Below are 17,732 nucleotides of genomic sequence, written 5' to 3'. Positions count from 1 at the left end.
AAGGGCCAACGATAGGTGCCATCATTCCATGATCTGCAGAAGTTGAATGACAAGCTGCCTGAGTTAGGGAATGGAGAAGACGCGGCTGGTGGCTCGGACTGTGGCACCAAACGAGTGTAGAAATTGTACACGTCGAGGTTCATAAGAGACCAGTCTGCCAGGCCTGATGCAGCTGCTTCCTTCCGAAAGGCAATGTCGTCGTGAAGCCAGGCTTTGCCGGGAACTGATGTGAGGTCTTCAGAATCAGGAGCTTGTACTGCGTCAGGTCCTGCCATCTCGAAGGATGTGCGCAGCAGAAAATCCACATTCAGACCATGAATGCCTCCACCCATGTGACAACGTCGGTGATATCTTGTATCCGTTTGATGAACTCACGTTTGCCGTCAAGATATGTTTGCGGCTTCGCTTCCAGGGCCTTCAAGTTATCGCCTAGTAGGTTGGCTATGTCAACAAATTTCCCTGACCTGATCTTTGTAACGTGCAATACGTGGAAATGAGCAAAGGAACAACAAAATTACCTGATAATAAGCCTGCTGACGATGGGGGAGAATTGATGGCAGAGCAGGCCGAAGAAGTTGAGTTCGAGAACATGTTTCCCGCCGATGTGTAACGCGACACCGAAGCACACGTATTCATGGAGTGGCTTTACATGACCGCCAAAATATGAGGTAACGACTCGCCTGACGCTCGGGGAAAGGCTTGACTGAGATCCTGAGTGGAGAGCACAAAAGAAGGAGGGGTGGCTGCAGGGCCCAAGGCAACCAAGGTTTCTGTTAAGGAAGGAGGAGGATCCGCAGAGGACGGGATTGCCTTGCAACGGGTCGCGTTACACTGTAACTCACAGTCACGCAATCCCAAATTAGGAAACGTGTGTTGGAGCGTTTTCGACACGTTCTACGCAAGGTGAGTCGATTGTGCCAATTGTGCTCGGCAACTTTTGAGGAACTTTTGGCGTTTGGAGCAACTTTCTGCGGTTCTTGTAACTTTTACCTCTGAGCAATTTCCGAGCAAAAGAAACGTTTAGAGCACATATCAAGTAAGAGAGAGTCGACGATTTGGTAACGAACTTTACTACAATCCGGAAGAGCAATTTATGCGATTTTCTCGAATGTTTAACAACCTTTTGAAAGGGTAACCTGTCATATTCCCTTATAAAGTTTGGCAAGATGTCAAGTGAACCATGTGTAGCAAGAGTATCCTGAAATTTCGCCTATATTTCCCAGTAACTCTTAGAAGCTAAGTTTCAAGCCACTTTTCGTGACCAGTGTAAGCAATAAAGTATCAAGAACTTCAACTAGAAAATTTGAGATTGTCGGAAATTTTTTAGAAACTTTTTGGCATTCCGGTAAGAACTTTTTCAGTATTTTACGAGCACAGGAGGGACAGGCCTATTTACTGGCATTCAGCAGCTCCACTCTTCATTCCATGAGTCCAATCCAAGAGTTTATTCTGTTTTGTTGAGCAAAAACCGGAAGAAGGTGACGTTGCATCCCATAATCCTTTCTGCGTGCGGGAAAGTTCCCTGACCGAAATTGCAAACTATGATGTCTTCGAAAGAATTGGTAGTCGATGGATTAACTCGATAACATAGTAAAATGAGTGATTATCGAGCACTTCTGTTGAATATTTCAAATCATTTAACGTCTGAAGATGTAACTGGGCTTAAATATCTCTGCAAAGAAGTAATTCCGGCAGGAAAAGCAGAGAAAATTACTCGTGCATTCGAGTTCTTCTCAGAGCTTGAACGTCTGAACTTGCTTTCGGAAGAGAATCGCGATTTTTTGGCTTCAAAACTTATTGCTATCAATAGAAATGACTTGAGGAATAGACTTTTAGGGATTCAAGGTAAGGATATTTACGTTCTTGGGTTGGTTGATCGTACAATGAAGTCGTAAAACGTAAGTTGTAATCAGTCCGTGGATGTCTCTAAGCCAATTTTACGGACGGTAGTAAGAAATGTGAAAGTAACTTTAAATACAGCGCTTTGCTACGTAGGGAGTGAGATCCATTGCTTTTAATCTTCTGTCTCTCTGTACGTACGAGTTTAAGAGCTCGATTGGAAAGTATAACATCGGTTTTGATTGGAAAATCCACTTCCGCCCGCGGAATTACTAAATAGCCTCTTCTTCTTGTCACAAATCCCGGTTCATACAGCATCCGAGATGCTTTACACAATAATCTGATATGTAAGATATACCAGGGGCTTCAAAAGCTGACAAGAGGCCAAAGTGGTTAATTTAAGGGTCTGAAAGTTGTTGTCACAGGTCAGCCGTATACATCTCTTCTCCTGCCACATAATAGCTAATCACTCCTTTACTTACCAGTACCACATAAAATCAAAAATATAAAAAAGTTATCGAACATGATTGGTTATCACCAGCCTGATTTGAGGAGTAATAGGACAGTGTATACATCCTACTTGTAATTGGACAGGGTAATGGGGCAGTTAGTGAGATGTTTCTCCCAAGGGGTAAGGTCCATATCAGCCTTTCAAGTTTGGCTATTCTAACCTACTTAAATAAATTATTTATGTATGTATGTATGTAAGGGGCCAGCTACCCTAGAAAAAATTTGAATGTAGGAGCTTGGAAAGAATTATGAGTATCAAAAAGAGTGCCTGTAGGTTAATCAGATGGAAGTGAATGATCTTATAGGCAGCAGTAGACTGCCAGTTATTGGCTTTTATTGAAACCCTTGGCTGTAAAAGAGTTAAAGCTGGCGACGCTATTGGTAATTTTATATGCCAATGGCAGCAGTCAGCAAAATTTACCCGGTGTGCCTGGTGCTGCAATCAGAGTATAAAATCAGTGATATCTGGCATGCTGATTGCAGCAATCCAATTTGCCAAAATTGACAAAAAAATTGCGCAGTGTGTCACTGTCTTAAGGCTTAATGGGTTCTGCTGCTGTCAAGGAAACAATGTTGAGCCAAATGTTGTGTTAGTTTATTTCTTAGTTCATCAAATTCTGTGATCTGTGACTGATATGCTTGTTAAATTTACACCAAAAATCTTCAGCATATTCTCCACTCAGGAGAGGGGAGAGTAAGGTTTAATTTGATGGTACATAACCTTAAAGTAAAAAGTGTCAAACAAAGCTTTCGTATCAATTTTCAGATCAAAACAATGTCTTATTTTCATTTATTTTCAGAAAATGAGATGGCACCGCAGATTAATCAAGGACTTGTAGCACGTAAGTACACACAAACCTGTATCAACCCTTTCACTCCAAAGATCTCATTAGTAATTCTCCTTACTGTATGCCATACAATTATTTTGATGTCAGTTTGGAGAATTTGTTTTCAGATCAGATAATACTCCCCTGAATTAGTTTTCTTCATTCTCATTGCCCATATGCTTATTATTGTATGAAAGAAAGTTCTGTTTTGGTCAGTCATGGGAGTTAAAGGGTTGAATCTTGAATGGAATGACCTTAATTTAATTTAAAAGTGGTAAAATTCCAGGTCATGAACATCTTTGTATGGTATCTATATGAAAATGTTAAAACCTGTTATTTCAGTTTTGCACAGATTCCAATGAATTATGCCAGACTGTCCACTTCTGATAAAATTTTGCTGGTGTGTTCCTTGTACAAATCCCTTAGACAAGTGTTTACTGAAATTCAACAAACACCCCCATTTCTGCAAGATTTTTGTCTGCAGTCAAACCTCAATTAATTGGATCTCGATTAGTGCCTTTTTTCTCTGTTCCCTTTTTTTTATGAATGTTAATTAGTCACATTTGAGATCTGTGAGAACTTTTTCCCATCAAACAGTGCTCATGTATTTAATCAATATTGGCATTATTCTACTGATGGAGCTTCAAAGAATGTTGCACTATGTAGAATAGGTGACATGCACATGCAGTAGCAGCTTGAAACAAACTGAGTTATGTCATCTGTTTAGGCTGTGAAAGGTTTTTGGTTAGCTTTAATGACTTTTTGAAAATGTGACCCTCCATGGGAAAACTTTAGGCAAATATTAACAATGTGTCAGTCAGATGTTAACTTTTGCCAATTGTCAGTTGACAATGATGCACATGATATGGTGATTTAAGTGATTGGTATTCAGCTTTAGGTTTGGTTCATTAGTCTTCTTATTTTTGATTATCTGGACTCCTGAAAATATCTGGACTTTTCAGCCCAATCCTTATGAGTCTGGATAATCAAGGTTCAAATTATTTCTTTCTTCTTTGTTTTTGGCAACACAGCAGTACAGCCAAATAATTGGGATGACAAGCCTGTGCCTGGAGATTTAGTTTACAATCTTGTTGAAGATCTGAGCACAAGCTGGAAAATGTTGGGAAGACGTCTTGGTCTTACAGAAGGTGTCATAGGCAACATTGACTCAGAACATCGGAAAGTTGTAGAAAAAGGCGTGGGAATGTTTGAAGAGTGGAAGAAAAGAAAAACTGTCGACGCAACAATGAAAGCATTACGGAAAGCCCTTGAGCTTATAGGAAGACGAGATTTGTCTGAAAGAGTGAGAGGTATCATCTCAAAAGGAAAGCTCCACTGATGGAACAAAGTATCAATGAATTATCAAAAGTGACCCTTTTAGTTAAAATCTTATGGCAGACATGAAGCATCTTGTGTAAGAAAAAATTGATACCAATATCAGCTATGTGGGAACTGGAATTTTGTGTGTTCTGCCATGGTGGAACATCTGATGCTTTGAAGTTGGCACTACTGCATATGTGTTAGATTACAGAATCCTGCAATCAAAAGGCTAATTATTTGGTGACGGAAGTGGTAGCCACACTTCAGCACATGATCCAAATTTTTTTCCCATATTTTCCAGACAGCAAATCTCCTTCATCAGGAAGTTTTTTTTAATATGCATTGTTTTGGTTGTTCAACCAGTGGAAGCTTCCTGCAATGGTTAATATTTAGTGTAGAAAAAATTTAGAAGAAAAAAAAAACAAGTGTGGGCTGTATACAATCATCTGATTAGGATGATGCAAAGCTGTACAGCTCTGAGAGCCATGAGTTAAAGGGAGAAAAGAAAAAGGCCCATGGCCATATGATAAAATTCTTCTTGACTGAATTAGTTAGGGCTGCAGGGGAAAATGTCTGGCTCTTAATTCTCAGCATGGCCTCATTCACTGTACATAACAACATCAAGAGTTAAAGGGTCCAACAATTCTTTAATGGCCAGAGCTCATGATAAATATTTTGTAATAAATTAATGGAAATGTTTGATACCTCATTTTGAGGTGAAATTTTGCAGTCAGTTAGTGTGTATGTGGTTGATTCTTAACCCATAGAGTCCCAAGATCTGATGCCAATTCTCCCCACTTGCTGCTACACATTTCCTTGTGAATTACTAGCAAGAATTTGGTGTTAGATCAAGAGGCCAACTTCTACTTGATAAGTTTGAGTATTTTCATTACTTGTTTACAGGATAATGTACAGATATTATAGTGCAAAGTTACTTGTTATCCACTTCCTGGAGTTAAAGGGTTAAGAGTGATGTCTTTCTCTGTACAGATTATGCATTGAAGAAGCAGCAAGAAGAGATTGATGCTGCAGTGGAACATGAATACCAGACTGAAATAGGTTTGTTTTGCACTGAAATATCATAATTGAAGAACGAGTCTTTGCATTTTTTTTTACATTTTAGTTATTCAACCTCAAAAACTCCAAATCACATTTTAAGCTTGGTGATTTAAATAAAATATGAAAAAAAATGATGTTATTCAGTGGAAGGCACTTAACAGTGGTAGAGCGTCTGAAGTACTAATCAGAAGGTCAAAGGTTGAACTCCTATTGCAAGCACTCAGAGTTCTTTTTGTATGAGTATGGTTGGGTCATTCACTGATTAACATCATCCTTCACATCAAGTTACATGTCTCAGTTTTGATAATTGTGGCTCAGCAGTCTTTATATTCAAGGTCACTTTGCTTTGGGCAATATTGCAAGCATACTTAATTGTTAAAATCAATAATTTTCCTTCACAGCAGAACAGAGGCCTTTTCCAAACTTAAATGACATGGGCTATGTCTTGCCAAATTATCCTCCACAACGTGTCCCTGGAGAGCAAACAGAATATACTAGTCTGAGACCAGTACCATCCTGGACTCCACCAAATCAAAGCTTTCCACCTTTCTCTGCCCCACCAGTCACCACAAGTGGTTTGGATCCATCCTTTATTGGTGGTTGGGATCAACCCAGTCAAGTTTCTCTACCTTTCTCCACTCAGCAGGCCTCTGTAGGTGGACAGGATTCATCAATTCGGCAACAACCTACCCTTTCTGCACAGGATAATGAAACAGCTCCAACCCCCTCAGCAATGCAGGCCATTTCCAGTCATCCTAACCTGACTGGTTTGCCCTTGCAAAGGGTTGCTCCAACATATCAAGGGGGTTCATATGCCAACCCAAACCTTCCCTATTACGGGCCACTTCATTCAGGCACTCCTTACTCTTCAACCTCAGCAGTTGCATCTGTTACAAGAAGTCAAAGATCACAGAGTGACTCAATTGTTGTCAATCCATCTATTCCTTATCCTGCACAAATCTCTCAACCTAGCATAGACCGATCTGTTTCCTCTCCTGTGCCACTTCCTCAAAGCACAATGGTGAATCCCTCTTTTCAGCCTTTACCTCCAGCTGTCCCATCTGAGAGTGCATCTCACAGACCTTCAGTGACTTCAATTGTTGGCAATGAAGTACCCCAAGAACCAACAGCTGCCCCAGGGTTCAGTAATCCTCCCCCTTTTAATGATACATCAAATCAGAGGCTACAGACTGATTCATCACTGGCTGACCCATCCCTTGGTTATCCTGTACAAGTCTCTCAACTCAGCATGGAAAATCCCTCTCTTCAATCTCCACTTTCACCAGATGCTGTAACACAGGGACCTCCTGGTTCAACTGCAAGACCGGTTCAGGAGCACTCTGCATCAGCAGGGTCTGCTGGACTGGATGCCATAGATCATCCTCCTAATGGAAGCATCAGTACAGGCATCCCAGCCGTTGCTGATCTCAAAGTACAGGTTTCCTCTATGGGTAATTTTTTGGATCCTGCGAAGTATGAGCCAATTGAAATGATAGGATCTGGCGGTTTTGCTAAGGTACAGATTTTTCATTTGCATCCATGATTAAATGTATTGTTGGTGGACACTTGATGTACAACACTTGCCCCCCCCTCCCCCTTCCTAAAATAAGGTAAGATAAGATAAAACTTTATTTAGCCAGGGTGGCCCATGCAGCTACATGGCTGTTATCCAGAGGGACCTTGGTAATAATAATTTTAAAAAATGATTCCTTGTCATTTTAGCAAGGGGAGAAACTGTTCCCCTGTGGCCAAATTGTAACTCAAACCTTGTTTAAACCCTGATCATTTTGGTTTTATCAACAGAGTTGATTATGTTAATTGGCCACCATCAAGGGTTTCAAAGCTGAAGTTTCAAGTGTTAGCCTTTCATCAGAGCGACAAAGGGCTCTGAAGAAGGGTTAACCCTTGAAATATCAGCTTTCAATGCTCTACAGTGGCCAATTTACAGTTATCAACTGGGTGGGTAAGACTAGAATTACCGTGTTATACTCCCACATGGATGCAGCACAACAGTTTCTTCAGGAGCTTACCTCCTTTATTCACTTGTTTGAACCATGTTAGTCATGAGTCAAACAAAATGATTTTTGATACTTTTCCAACACATTAGTTTTGTTGAGTAGTTTTGGATTGCTAGATGTTTACCATGGGTTAGCTTTTGGTAAAGACATTAAAAAAATGCCCTGACCTCTGTTTGTTGAACATTTACATTGATGTTTAGGTTTACCTCTGTCAGTGCAAAAAGACTGGGAAAAAAATGGCAGTTAAAATGTGTGATCTTGGAATAAACCATGAGGAGACTCAAAAGGTGCATAGTATGCAAATTTTTATCAACTGTTTGTTAATTAAATAATAATAGGATTTTTGCACTTCATTTAACTGGGATCAGATTCCTGTACTGAGACAAAGAACCCTCTAAAATTTGCCACTATTCCAACTTATGTTTTTGTGGTTCAGCTGGTCATGATGCCCAATTAGCATCTGGAAGTTGTGGGACCAAATCTTGTGGAATCCTGAATTTTTGCTGGCTTCTTTTCAGCTCGCCTGTAGGGATTATTTCTTGGCTTGAAGTGGAAAAATGTTTGTCAACTGTAACAGTGTCAGTGTTGCAAGTTGAAGCTTCTACCCCAGTGGAAATGCCAGCAACTAATGTGTACAGCTACAATCCAAATAAAATATATTTGGTAAAATGTGTCATTTTGAAACTAAATATTCAAAAAATATTTTGTTAAGGTTGTTATTCCTGCTTTAGAAATTGGTAAAACTCTTATTTTTTTCATGTCAATTGGTATGCTTCTCCACACCTTTGTCCAGGTTATGTCATGTTAAATGCTCATGTAAGCTGCCTCTAGGTAATTTCCTGTTTCATCATTAATTTGTTGCTGTTGTTGTTCTTGTAAATTTTAGCAAAGAAGGGCAGTTGAAAATGAAGTAACAGTTCTTTCAGATGTAAAGCACAAGTACATTGTGCAGTTCCTCTATGCAGAGGAGAAGCAAAACACTATGTTGTTGTTTCTGGAGTACATGGAAGGGGTGAGGTTTAATCTCAACATCAGGATCAATATTCTCCATACTCCTCTCTCTACATTACTTTGGTACTGACAGGGAGAATTTGTTTTACTATCAGAGCATTTTAGGTTGGCGATCATTTTCTTTATTCTCCTGGCCTTAATGAATGGAGAAATTAGATGCTGTCCACTCAGTAAGTTTAAGGATTAAAATCAGTGGAGGAGATGAACATCAAGTTGATTGGGAGCTAATTGGAGGGCTCAGAGCAAGAACGATCCCTTGATTTTTCGGCCATTTTTGAAAGTGTTCAGAAGTAGTTGAATTTTGGCATGTGGACACTTTCAAAAATGGCCGAAAAATCAAGGGATCGTTCTTGCTCTGAGCCCTCCAATTATTTTTAATTAATGATCTCAGTTAAACGCCTTCATAGTTTGACAAATTTCCTCACTTTTTGACCCCGAGTGACAAGCATCTAATTCTTCCTTACAATAACATCCCCGGAATCCCACATAAGGTCCCAAGAATAAAGGAAATGATCACCACTTAAGAAGCTCTCGATTGTTAAGCAAATTCACCTTATCAACACCTTTGAGAATGTATAGTAAACAGTATGGAGAATATGCATTCTTATGTTAGAGTGAAGAGGGTTAAGACAGATGATAAATTGGTATTAAAATCTTACTAAGGTCAATAGATTGCTAAAATGTTGACACTTGAATAGCATCAGCAATGAGTATCAAGGCCCAATAGTGTTGTGGACACTCAGGTTCATGATAACCACAATTAATTGCTCATAGTTAATGATCGAAGCCATCTGTGCTTTCCTGGAAGGAGAAGAATGAAGATATATTTGCCTTGATTAATGGCAATTTATGCTTTTTGGATGTAAACGGCTCTGCAATTGAGTGCACCCAGTCAGGTAACTTTGACTGAACTATAGAGCAAAGATCTAATCCAGACAAGTCATTGTATGAAACATTTGATTTGGGAGGCTGGTGATTTCATTTTGCTAGTTGAGATCTATGTGGACAATATTCTTATGATGTTGCTGTGCTTCTGTACTCTGATAGACTTTAGACAGTGACAAATCAGAAAAGGCATAAATTCAGGTTATTATTAAAAGTTACACTGTGTATAGAGTGGGAATTTGTCACTGTAGCACTGCAAAAATATTGCTCTGGCTCCGATAAGTTCCTCTTACCCTTTTTTGTGGGATAGTGTCTTGAATTAGTCAGGAAAAGATTTATTTACTAGTCTCTGGGAGGCACCAGTTTAAACACTGTCAAGCCATAATGTTAATTGCCTCTCTTTTTGCAGGGTTCTGTGGAGGACATGTTAAGACAGAAAGGACCCTTGGAAGAGCTGCTTGTCAGAAAGTTTACCTGGCAAATGCTTATTGGGGTTGAATTCCTCCACGGCAAGGGAATTATTCACAAGGACATCAAAGGTTATTTTGAGAGAAGCTATGCTAGAAATAATTTAGCTTACAGTAAAAACTTCAAGTTTACTCTTGATAATCTCTGTTAATCTTTCCCATCCTCAGCCATTCTTATTCCCTCTTGAGTTAAAATTGGTTATTTTACCCTTTAAACCTTAACATCAATGTGTATATTCTCCAGACTGGTCTTCATACATTAATTCTTAAGGTGCTGACAAGGAGAGTTTGTTTAACAACAAAGAACTCCTTTAGTTGGTGATCATTTTCTTTATTCTCCTGACCTTAATGTATGATTCAGGGGTGTTATTGTAAGGAGAAAGCAGATGCTGGTCACTCTTAGGGGTCAAAGTGTTAAGTCTATCGGATCAATATCAGTATCTGGGCAACTGCTCACCTATCCCTCCCCTAACCCAACATTAACCCTAACTTGTTATCAATTGACTGTTGTTAGGCTAGGGGAGGGGTAGGTGGGCAGTTGCCCAGATACTGATATTGATCCAGTCTATCCCCCTTCCCCTTTTAAAAAGGTTTCTATGGATGCCCAAAATGTCAATTTTGTCATCACTATTATTATTATATTATTATTGGTTTTACTGTAAATATCTTTATTTTTACGTCATTTTTGTCATTGCTATTATTGCAATTGTCATAATTACTATTGTTTCTACTACTACTATTATAATCATAACTATTACAAATTCCTCAACTGTGATTGGTTCAGTTCCTGCTTTATTTTTCTGGTTCTGTAATATTATTATTCTGTGGAGTTGTAATCGAACAACTGGCTGTAATCCAATATCCTGTATTAAGACAGTTAAGCAACCAATTATATGAAGACCACTCAGCTAAACCGACCAATCACAGAATTGATTGCAATAACCATAGCAACAACCAATTACCCTACAAACTGAGAAATTTTTTTAAAAAGTTAATGTCGTTATGGAAGGTATTTCCCATTGTCAATTTTGACTTATTTGCATGGTTTGTTTTCTTTTCGGAAATTCTAATAGTTAAAAGTAATTGGTAACAGGACTTCGTGTCGTCCAATCCTGTTTGTAATCATACTCCTAATTAACAAATCGGACCAACACCTCGCACTAGTCCGATTTTGTTAATCACTGGTATTGATTACTGGCCGAATCGGACTCCACTTAGTCCTATTACCATTACTCATCATTATTATTTCTATTATTTTAGGTGCAAATGTTCTGCTAGATGGGCAACAACAGAACATAAAACTTGCTGATTTTGGAATCTCAAAAGTCATGACAGTAAGCAAATATTCTGTTCCTTCCATTGTTGTTTGATCCTCATTTTGTTGGTTGGTTTGTTATTGATTGATTAAATTTGAAAGTAGAGTCTTTAGAGGTTATGTTTGCAGTTTAAAATCTTTCCTCGCTCCAAGATATCGGGTGGTCTACTGGTTAGGGTGGTGGACACCAGCTTAAGAGACTGAGATCTGGCTGAGTCATTACAATATGTGCTTGGTTAAGTAACGGTGCCTCTCTCCACCCAGGAATATTTAACATTTATTTCATGAGTGCGCGTTGGATATGAGATGGTAAATGGCCAACGAGACGCGCCGCGCTATGTTGGCTATGACCAATCTCATATCCAACAAGTAAGAATTGAATAATTGTGTTATTAAATCTCATCAAATCCTGAACGTGTGGATATTGGAGCCTTTTTTCAGCTCCCCAACAGTTGGCGCAATGCATTTCCATCGAAGGTGACTCGGAATATGAGCTGATAACCGGAGTTGAGTGAACGAATCAGAATACTAGAAGTGCTACATCCAGAGTTGAAAATTTCATAAATATGGATACTGGTGAGAAAAAAAGGAGAGATTCTTCCAATCCTGATGGTTTAGATGAGGGTTAAGAAGGAGTTTCGTACTTATAGAGAGGGGTAGCTAATAGAGATACGGGAACAAAGACACTCAATTTAAGGTTATCCTCACATACAAGTTAATGTCATGAATGTACAGGCACTGAAAACCGTCACCGGTGGAAGAGTGACTCAAGGAAACGTGGCTTCTTTTCATTGGACAAGCCCGGAAATGCTCTCTGGCCAATCCTATGGAAGGAAAACTGATATTTGGTATTAGTTCTGATACTTTTTGAAAGATATGGATTTCAGTTAAATGGTGTATCGGTTTTTTTTCCTTGGAAATTTTAGTGAACTATTTTCTTGAAAGAGCTCGCAAATCTACCATCATTTAACAAATATATTCCATGTTGCCGTTCGCCTGTTCGTTAATAGATCGTGTATGATGTATGATGGAGCTTTGACAACAGCAGAGGCAAAAGTCCAAAATATTTTCTGTGCAAACGGTTCAGTAATTAAATAGAAATATTTTCAGAAAGGCAAAAAGAAGCTGAAAAAGGATTAATGTTATCTTGAAATAAAGGTATTGCTTTTTAGTAGTATAAATTTCTGTTATCACTTATTTTCAAATTTTTTGCACTATATAGGATTAATTGATTGGCTCTCAGCCAGTGAGTACGCTGAAATTTCTTCTTGTATATATTAATTGAATTATCACATCATTTTTTAAGGAGTGTGGGTTGCACTGTAGTCGAGATGTTGACAACCAAACCGCCCATGTTCAATGAACACTTATTGATGCAAGCAAAAATGTTTAAGATTGTCAACCACGAAGTTGAGCCACCGAAGGACTGTACATCCATTGCTTTTGGATTTATTGAGAAATGCCTCAGGTATATGGTCTCTCTTTAAATAATTTTGTTTAACCCCTGCACCACATCTCTCTGTTGGTTCACCAGCTTATTTTGAAATCACCGAGATATTACGAGCGCCCTGATTGGTCAAAATCCCATGGTTGTTGCACTGGTAAAACCATATAATATTGAGGCATTTAAGTTTTTTTTTAAATAAAAGCAGTAGAGAGCACTTTTTATCGGTGCACTGGCATCATACCCACTTAAGATGTCGGGAGGATGCTCGAAACGTTTGTAAGTCACGAGCCGGAAATGAGTGATTTATAAACTTTTCGCGTGTTCTCGTGTAAAGGCTTTTCTCGTTTTTTCGTGGTCATTATAACGGTAAAATGGTAGAAAATGTGATCTGTTGCTCAAGAAACCCACGAGGAGTGGCAAAATAGTTTTTAATTATGTATTTATCTATTTGGCTATCGTTTTGATATTAACATTCTCGTCGTCATTATTGTTTTTTATTATCATTTCTGTATTGTTACCCTGGGTCATGATTATTATCATTATCATCTTTTATTATTATCATCATCATCATCATTATCATCATCATCGTCATTATCATTATCATCATCATCATCATCATCATTATGATTATTATCATTATCATCATTTTATCATCGTTACCTTTGTTATAATTGTTATCAGTATCATCTTTTTTATTATTATTATCATCATTTTATTATCGTTACCTTTGTTATAAATTATTATCAGTATCATTATAACTATTATTATTATTATTATCATTTCATCATCGTTACCTTTGTCGTAATTATTATCATGATCATTGTTACTATCACTATCGTCATTATTGTAATTATCGTCATCATTTTCACCATGAAATTAATTTGAACGTTCTTCTGACCAACAGGATTGCATTTTAACTCGATTCGAGGTACGATGTAGAGTAGCTTTACGTTTAATTTACATTTTGTTGTTGTTGTAGAAAACAAGAAATTCGTCCCACTGCCGCTGAGCTATTGAAAGATGATCCTTTTGTGCAGTTTTCACCAGAAGAAATGATGGAAGTTTTTTGAATGTCTCGCCACAAGACAATGCTGGTGGCTAACGAACATCAAAATTCGCGATAGATAAGTTATGTAAACTTGCTGTGAAGATTAGTCACGAGAGAAGACTTGATCTCGTTAATTGTGATAATGTGTTGGGACGTGTTATTGACACTGTATTTAGGAAACTGTGCTTTTTGCAACAAGGACTACATGATCAATTGATCAGTTATAATATACGGAAGTCGCACACTATCCCTCGTGGCGTTCGCAATTTTCAATCTCCGCGTTGTGGATGCTCTCTGACCTCGACTCTAGGGATGTTATATGAAATCGATGGCACATATCCTTTTAAAGAAGATGAGAAACGACCGCCTTTGGAATGTAACTTGTAGTCTATGGTCGAAAGAAACGAATAAAATTTGTTATTAAGAGACGTTAGACAGTGCAACACTTACCTACCCATACCTGATTTGTAATTCTCACTTTTAAGGGCCATTTATTTCTTTTTGAAATAATGACGAGAATTTGGTGTTCTGTGAACTTTATATCCTCTAGCTGATCAGTTTGTGTATTCTCTTCACACATTTGCTGGATATAGTATAGATTTTGTAAGGAGAATTCAGATGTTGATCAGATTTGGGAGATATGGAGTTTCATGTGGTCTTGTTAGGTATTTCATTCTAGAAGCTGTTAACCACGCGAGGAATTCAGCCTTTGGGTGAAGAAGGTTTCTTTTAAAGGTTACTGTCAAAAAAATCTGGTCAAAGTGTTCACACTTTTTTTAGAATTCTTTTTATTCGAAAAAATTTTTACAAAATCTTTAAAAGAACGTAAGGTACGCCTGGAAAGGCTTACACGTGCCTACCAAAACAAATAGTATTAAAAAGTCTAATCTTTTCAGAATCTATTGTTAATAAGCTTCTCAGTGATACATTGTTTTTCGCGGTTTCTTTTAAAGTAGCACGTGTAGGACGTAATTTTTTGGAAGGGGCCCAATTTTGTCGACAGTTACCGCCGACCTCAAAGCACAACAATATCAGCCATAAATTGAGATGAGTGTATGAGAGGGTAGTTGGCTTAATTTGCGTCAGAGCGCTTTTCTATTGACGCAAGAGCCAATCAAGAGAAAGGAAGAGCGAATGAGAACTCAAAGTAAATACAGCCAAGCTGCCTAAAGCGCGGGAAAACGCGGGCGACCAAGTCGTGATTGCTTTTGGTTTTGCGTTAGTTTGATTGGTTAAGAAAGTGGTGCAAGTTTTGTGGACCAATCACAGAGCGGATTAAAGTAAAACTTGTGCAATCCCGGACAATTGCTTTAACCCTTTAACCCTTGAGAGTGATTAGTATATAAGTTCTCCTTACATTATCACCCCCTGAATTACTCATCAGGGTCACAAGAATAAAAGAAATGATCACCTACTAAAGAAGCTTTTGATTGGTAATCAGATTCTCCCTGTCAACACCTGAGGAGATGTCTAGAGAACAGTATGGAGAATATGCTTACTGACGTTTGGGTGTAAAGGGTGAAAACGTAAGTCGAAGAGTATCTTTCACTCTGTGACCAGAGAAGAAAAATAGCAGTTTCCTGACGTGGAAGGAAACTGGCTCGAGAGATAAAGAGTAAACGCACCAGACATACTATTGAATATTGTTAGAAGAATAACTCTCTAACACTCGGTTGAACTTTCTTTATGACCTATTTCTTTGGACATAAGTCCACACTGTTCTGCCTTGCTATATTCCGTGATTGAAAGATGCTGTGCACCAGCTTATAAAGGTGACACCAAAGATGACACTTCTAAACTGTCAATCTTCTTACACCGCGATCGCTCCGTTTCAGCCAGCGAATCACGTTAGAGTACCTACGACAGTTCCTGTATACTAAATATGCACCTTCGAAATTTTTACGCAATCACAAGATCGTCTTCTACCTTAAATTTCTTAATTTTACGGTTAAGATCGGCCAGAACAAAGACAAGATTGATAATATAAAAATTATAATAAACCTATTGGCACGATTGAAATTACGCTTGAAAAGATAGTTTACGAGAAAATAGCCTTAGAAGATTGTTATATAACAACAGAGTAAACAGAAAATTCGGAGAAGAAGGGGTGTACTTAAGGTACCGCCCTTAAGAAAACTACGTGTTATTCGCATAAGTTATATAATTACAAATTCAGTGCGGAGATGAAAAAGCATAAGCTATTTACAATCATAGTCACCTTTTTTTTAAAAAGAGGTGTTGAAGGTGTTAACTTAAAATTCAAGAAATATTCTGGAATCGTGAATTTGACTTAGAATTTGACCAAAAAAAAACCAGTCTGATAGTAATTAATAGTATAAGAAGCAGGAGTTTCCAGGAATTCCTGTGCGAGGTTAACTTTTACCAGAGAGATTTACAACTAGAAAATTGACATAATTAAAAACATAGCTTATCGCAAAATAGTACAACTAATCACCGATCACCGTAGAAACGGAGCAACTGTTTTCGTACCAAATTCACAACCGCAATAAGAAAAAGGTGAAAGAAATTGTACTTAGACGAGATCGCCAAAAGGAATAAGAAATAATCAACCTGTCTTATTATAATTTTTGTATCGAATGGCTCAAAGTAATATAATATTTTCATTCTTTTTCCCAACACCCATATATGGAAACCCTTACAATATTTCAGATTAAATATAGTTCTATTTTTATCGTTTAACAATATGTCTTACTAATGTGTTGTCTATTAAGTTAAATGTTAGGGCCAAATAAATCGAAAGAAGATGTTAATGAATGCCTCCTTTCTATGGACGATGTTTACGAATGACATGGGTTATTTTATAGAGCACAAACTACTTTACGGTGAAGGTTCTCCGTAAGTGAAAGGGGTCTTTCAATGTTAGTCATCGCCGTGTTTAAACCAGTCTTTCCTTCCTCCCCTCCCCCTCCTCCCCCGAAAAAGACTAACAAGCGACCAAAGAAAAAAAAGCTTCTCCGGGTCTAGAAAAGCTTTGCTTCTACACTCAGCCCACGTTCAAGCTGTATTTCAATCGCGCGCTGAGGATCTGGGTACCAGATGAGCTATGGAATAAAATTTCCGTGGAAGGACTGAAGGCTCAGCAATTTACTCAGCTTTGCAGTTTGTTTTGCTTCTACATCCTTTATTATTTGCCTGATTATTCCAAAACTTTCAGAATATTCCAAATTCACCTTCATATTTGTTTAGGAGTGTTGTGTGACTCGTGTGTGTACACGAAGATATTTCTGTGATTAGTAAAAACACTCTTGTCAGATCATACAAACCCTGCATAAACTTCACTCCAAGTATAATCATGGCCGGATTAGCAAAGAGCGTTTGATGAAGCTTAGGAATGGATACTTTTTTCTCTGCGTAATGAAATCCGTTGTATAACTAGGCCTACCAACATCGTATGTCGTTTGATCAAATGGTTGCACTTCCCGCGGCATCCAAACCGAAGAGAGTCTGGGTAACCGCATGAGATCGAGGCCAAGTGTGTCAATCAGTCCAAGATGGCGTCGAAAAGCTGAAATGGTCTGACTTCGGACCGAGACCCAAAGGATATCAAAAAATTTGCAGGACTGAATAACGAAATGAACAGAATGCGTCTTCATACGTCGAACGCAATCATCGCAAGACTGGAGAACACTCTTGAAAACGTATCCGACAGACAGGCCCATCAGTTTTCAATTTCAAGCTAGCACAGACCCTTTTAAGGTTTTACCATCGTACATCTGTTAACAAACAGAGCATCTGGTGACAAACTTGTTAGCATTTCACCAAAGCGAGTCAATTATATTCATGACACTCTGCTGGGTATAAATACCGCGAGGGATGTTAAACACTATTAAGACTAAACACCAAAAAAATAAAAAAAATAAAAAAATTATGACCACTGATTTTGCTTAAATTTTATCCATCTGTTTCTTCATGAATATTAATTAAATTTATTTAACTCTGGAATTCGAAGTTCAATTTCTTCAGCT

The 17,732-nt window shown here is 38.2% G+C and overlaps 1 protein-coding gene across 3 annotated transcripts; it reads left to right on the top strand.

The window, feature by feature from the left end:
- The first annotated feature begins 1,533 nt into the window (after positions 1-1,533).
- On the top strand, positions 1,534-14,174 carry LOC131770745 (uncharacterized). 3 transcript variants are annotated; one of them, XM_066160123.1, is made up of 12 exons: positions 1,534-1,845; positions 3,150-3,191; positions 4,211-4,486; positions 5,487-5,555; positions 5,957-7,071; positions 7,774-7,860; positions 8,460-8,585; positions 9,879-10,008; positions 11,197-11,270; positions 11,987-12,099; positions 12,558-12,719; positions 13,678-14,174. In XM_066160123.1, the coding sequence occupies exons 1-12, from the start codon at positions 1,596-1,598 to the stop codon at positions 13,766-13,768; spliced, it is 2,535 nt and encodes an 844-aa protein (XP_066016220.1). In that variant the 5' UTR covers positions 1,534-1,595; the 3' UTR covers positions 13,769-14,174. The 3 variants fall into 3 exon arrangements, with proteins under 3 accessions (XP_066016220.1, XP_066016219.1, XP_058942447.2); XM_066160122.1 differs by having other exon boundaries at positions 4,208-4,486; positions 5,960-7,071; XM_059086464.2 differs by having other exon boundaries at positions 4,208-4,486.
- The last annotated feature ends 3,558 nt before the right edge of the window (positions 14,175-17,732 follow it).

Source organism: Pocillopora verrucosa, chromosome 13 (genome assembly GCF_036669915.1).
Source record: "Pocillopora verrucosa isolate sample1 chromosome 13, ASM3666991v2, whole genome shotgun sequence".
In the NCBI taxonomy this organism is placed as follows: Eukaryota; Metazoa; Cnidaria; class Anthozoa; order Scleractinia; family Pocilloporidae; genus Pocillopora; species Pocillopora verrucosa.
The sequence above is the reverse complement of the archived record's forward strand: the minus strand, read 5'-3'. Positions and strand labels throughout refer to the sequence as shown.

What these genes read in the sequence shown, in the direction of transcription:
- LOC131770745 (XM_059086464.2), top strand. Translation starts at nt 1,596, where the DNA reads ATGAGTGATTATCGAGCACTTCTGTTGAATATTTCAAATCATTTAACG. An exon ending in TAGACTTTTAGGGATTCAAG is followed by an intron (nt 1,846 to 3,149) that starts GTAAGGATATTT and finishes ATTTATTTTCAG; the next exon opens with AAAATGAGATGGCACCGCAG. An exon ending in ACCATGAGGAGACTCAAAAG is followed by an intron (nt 7,861 to 8,459) that starts GTGCATAGTATG and finishes TGTAAATTTTAG; the next exon opens with CAAAGAAGGGCAGTTGAAAA.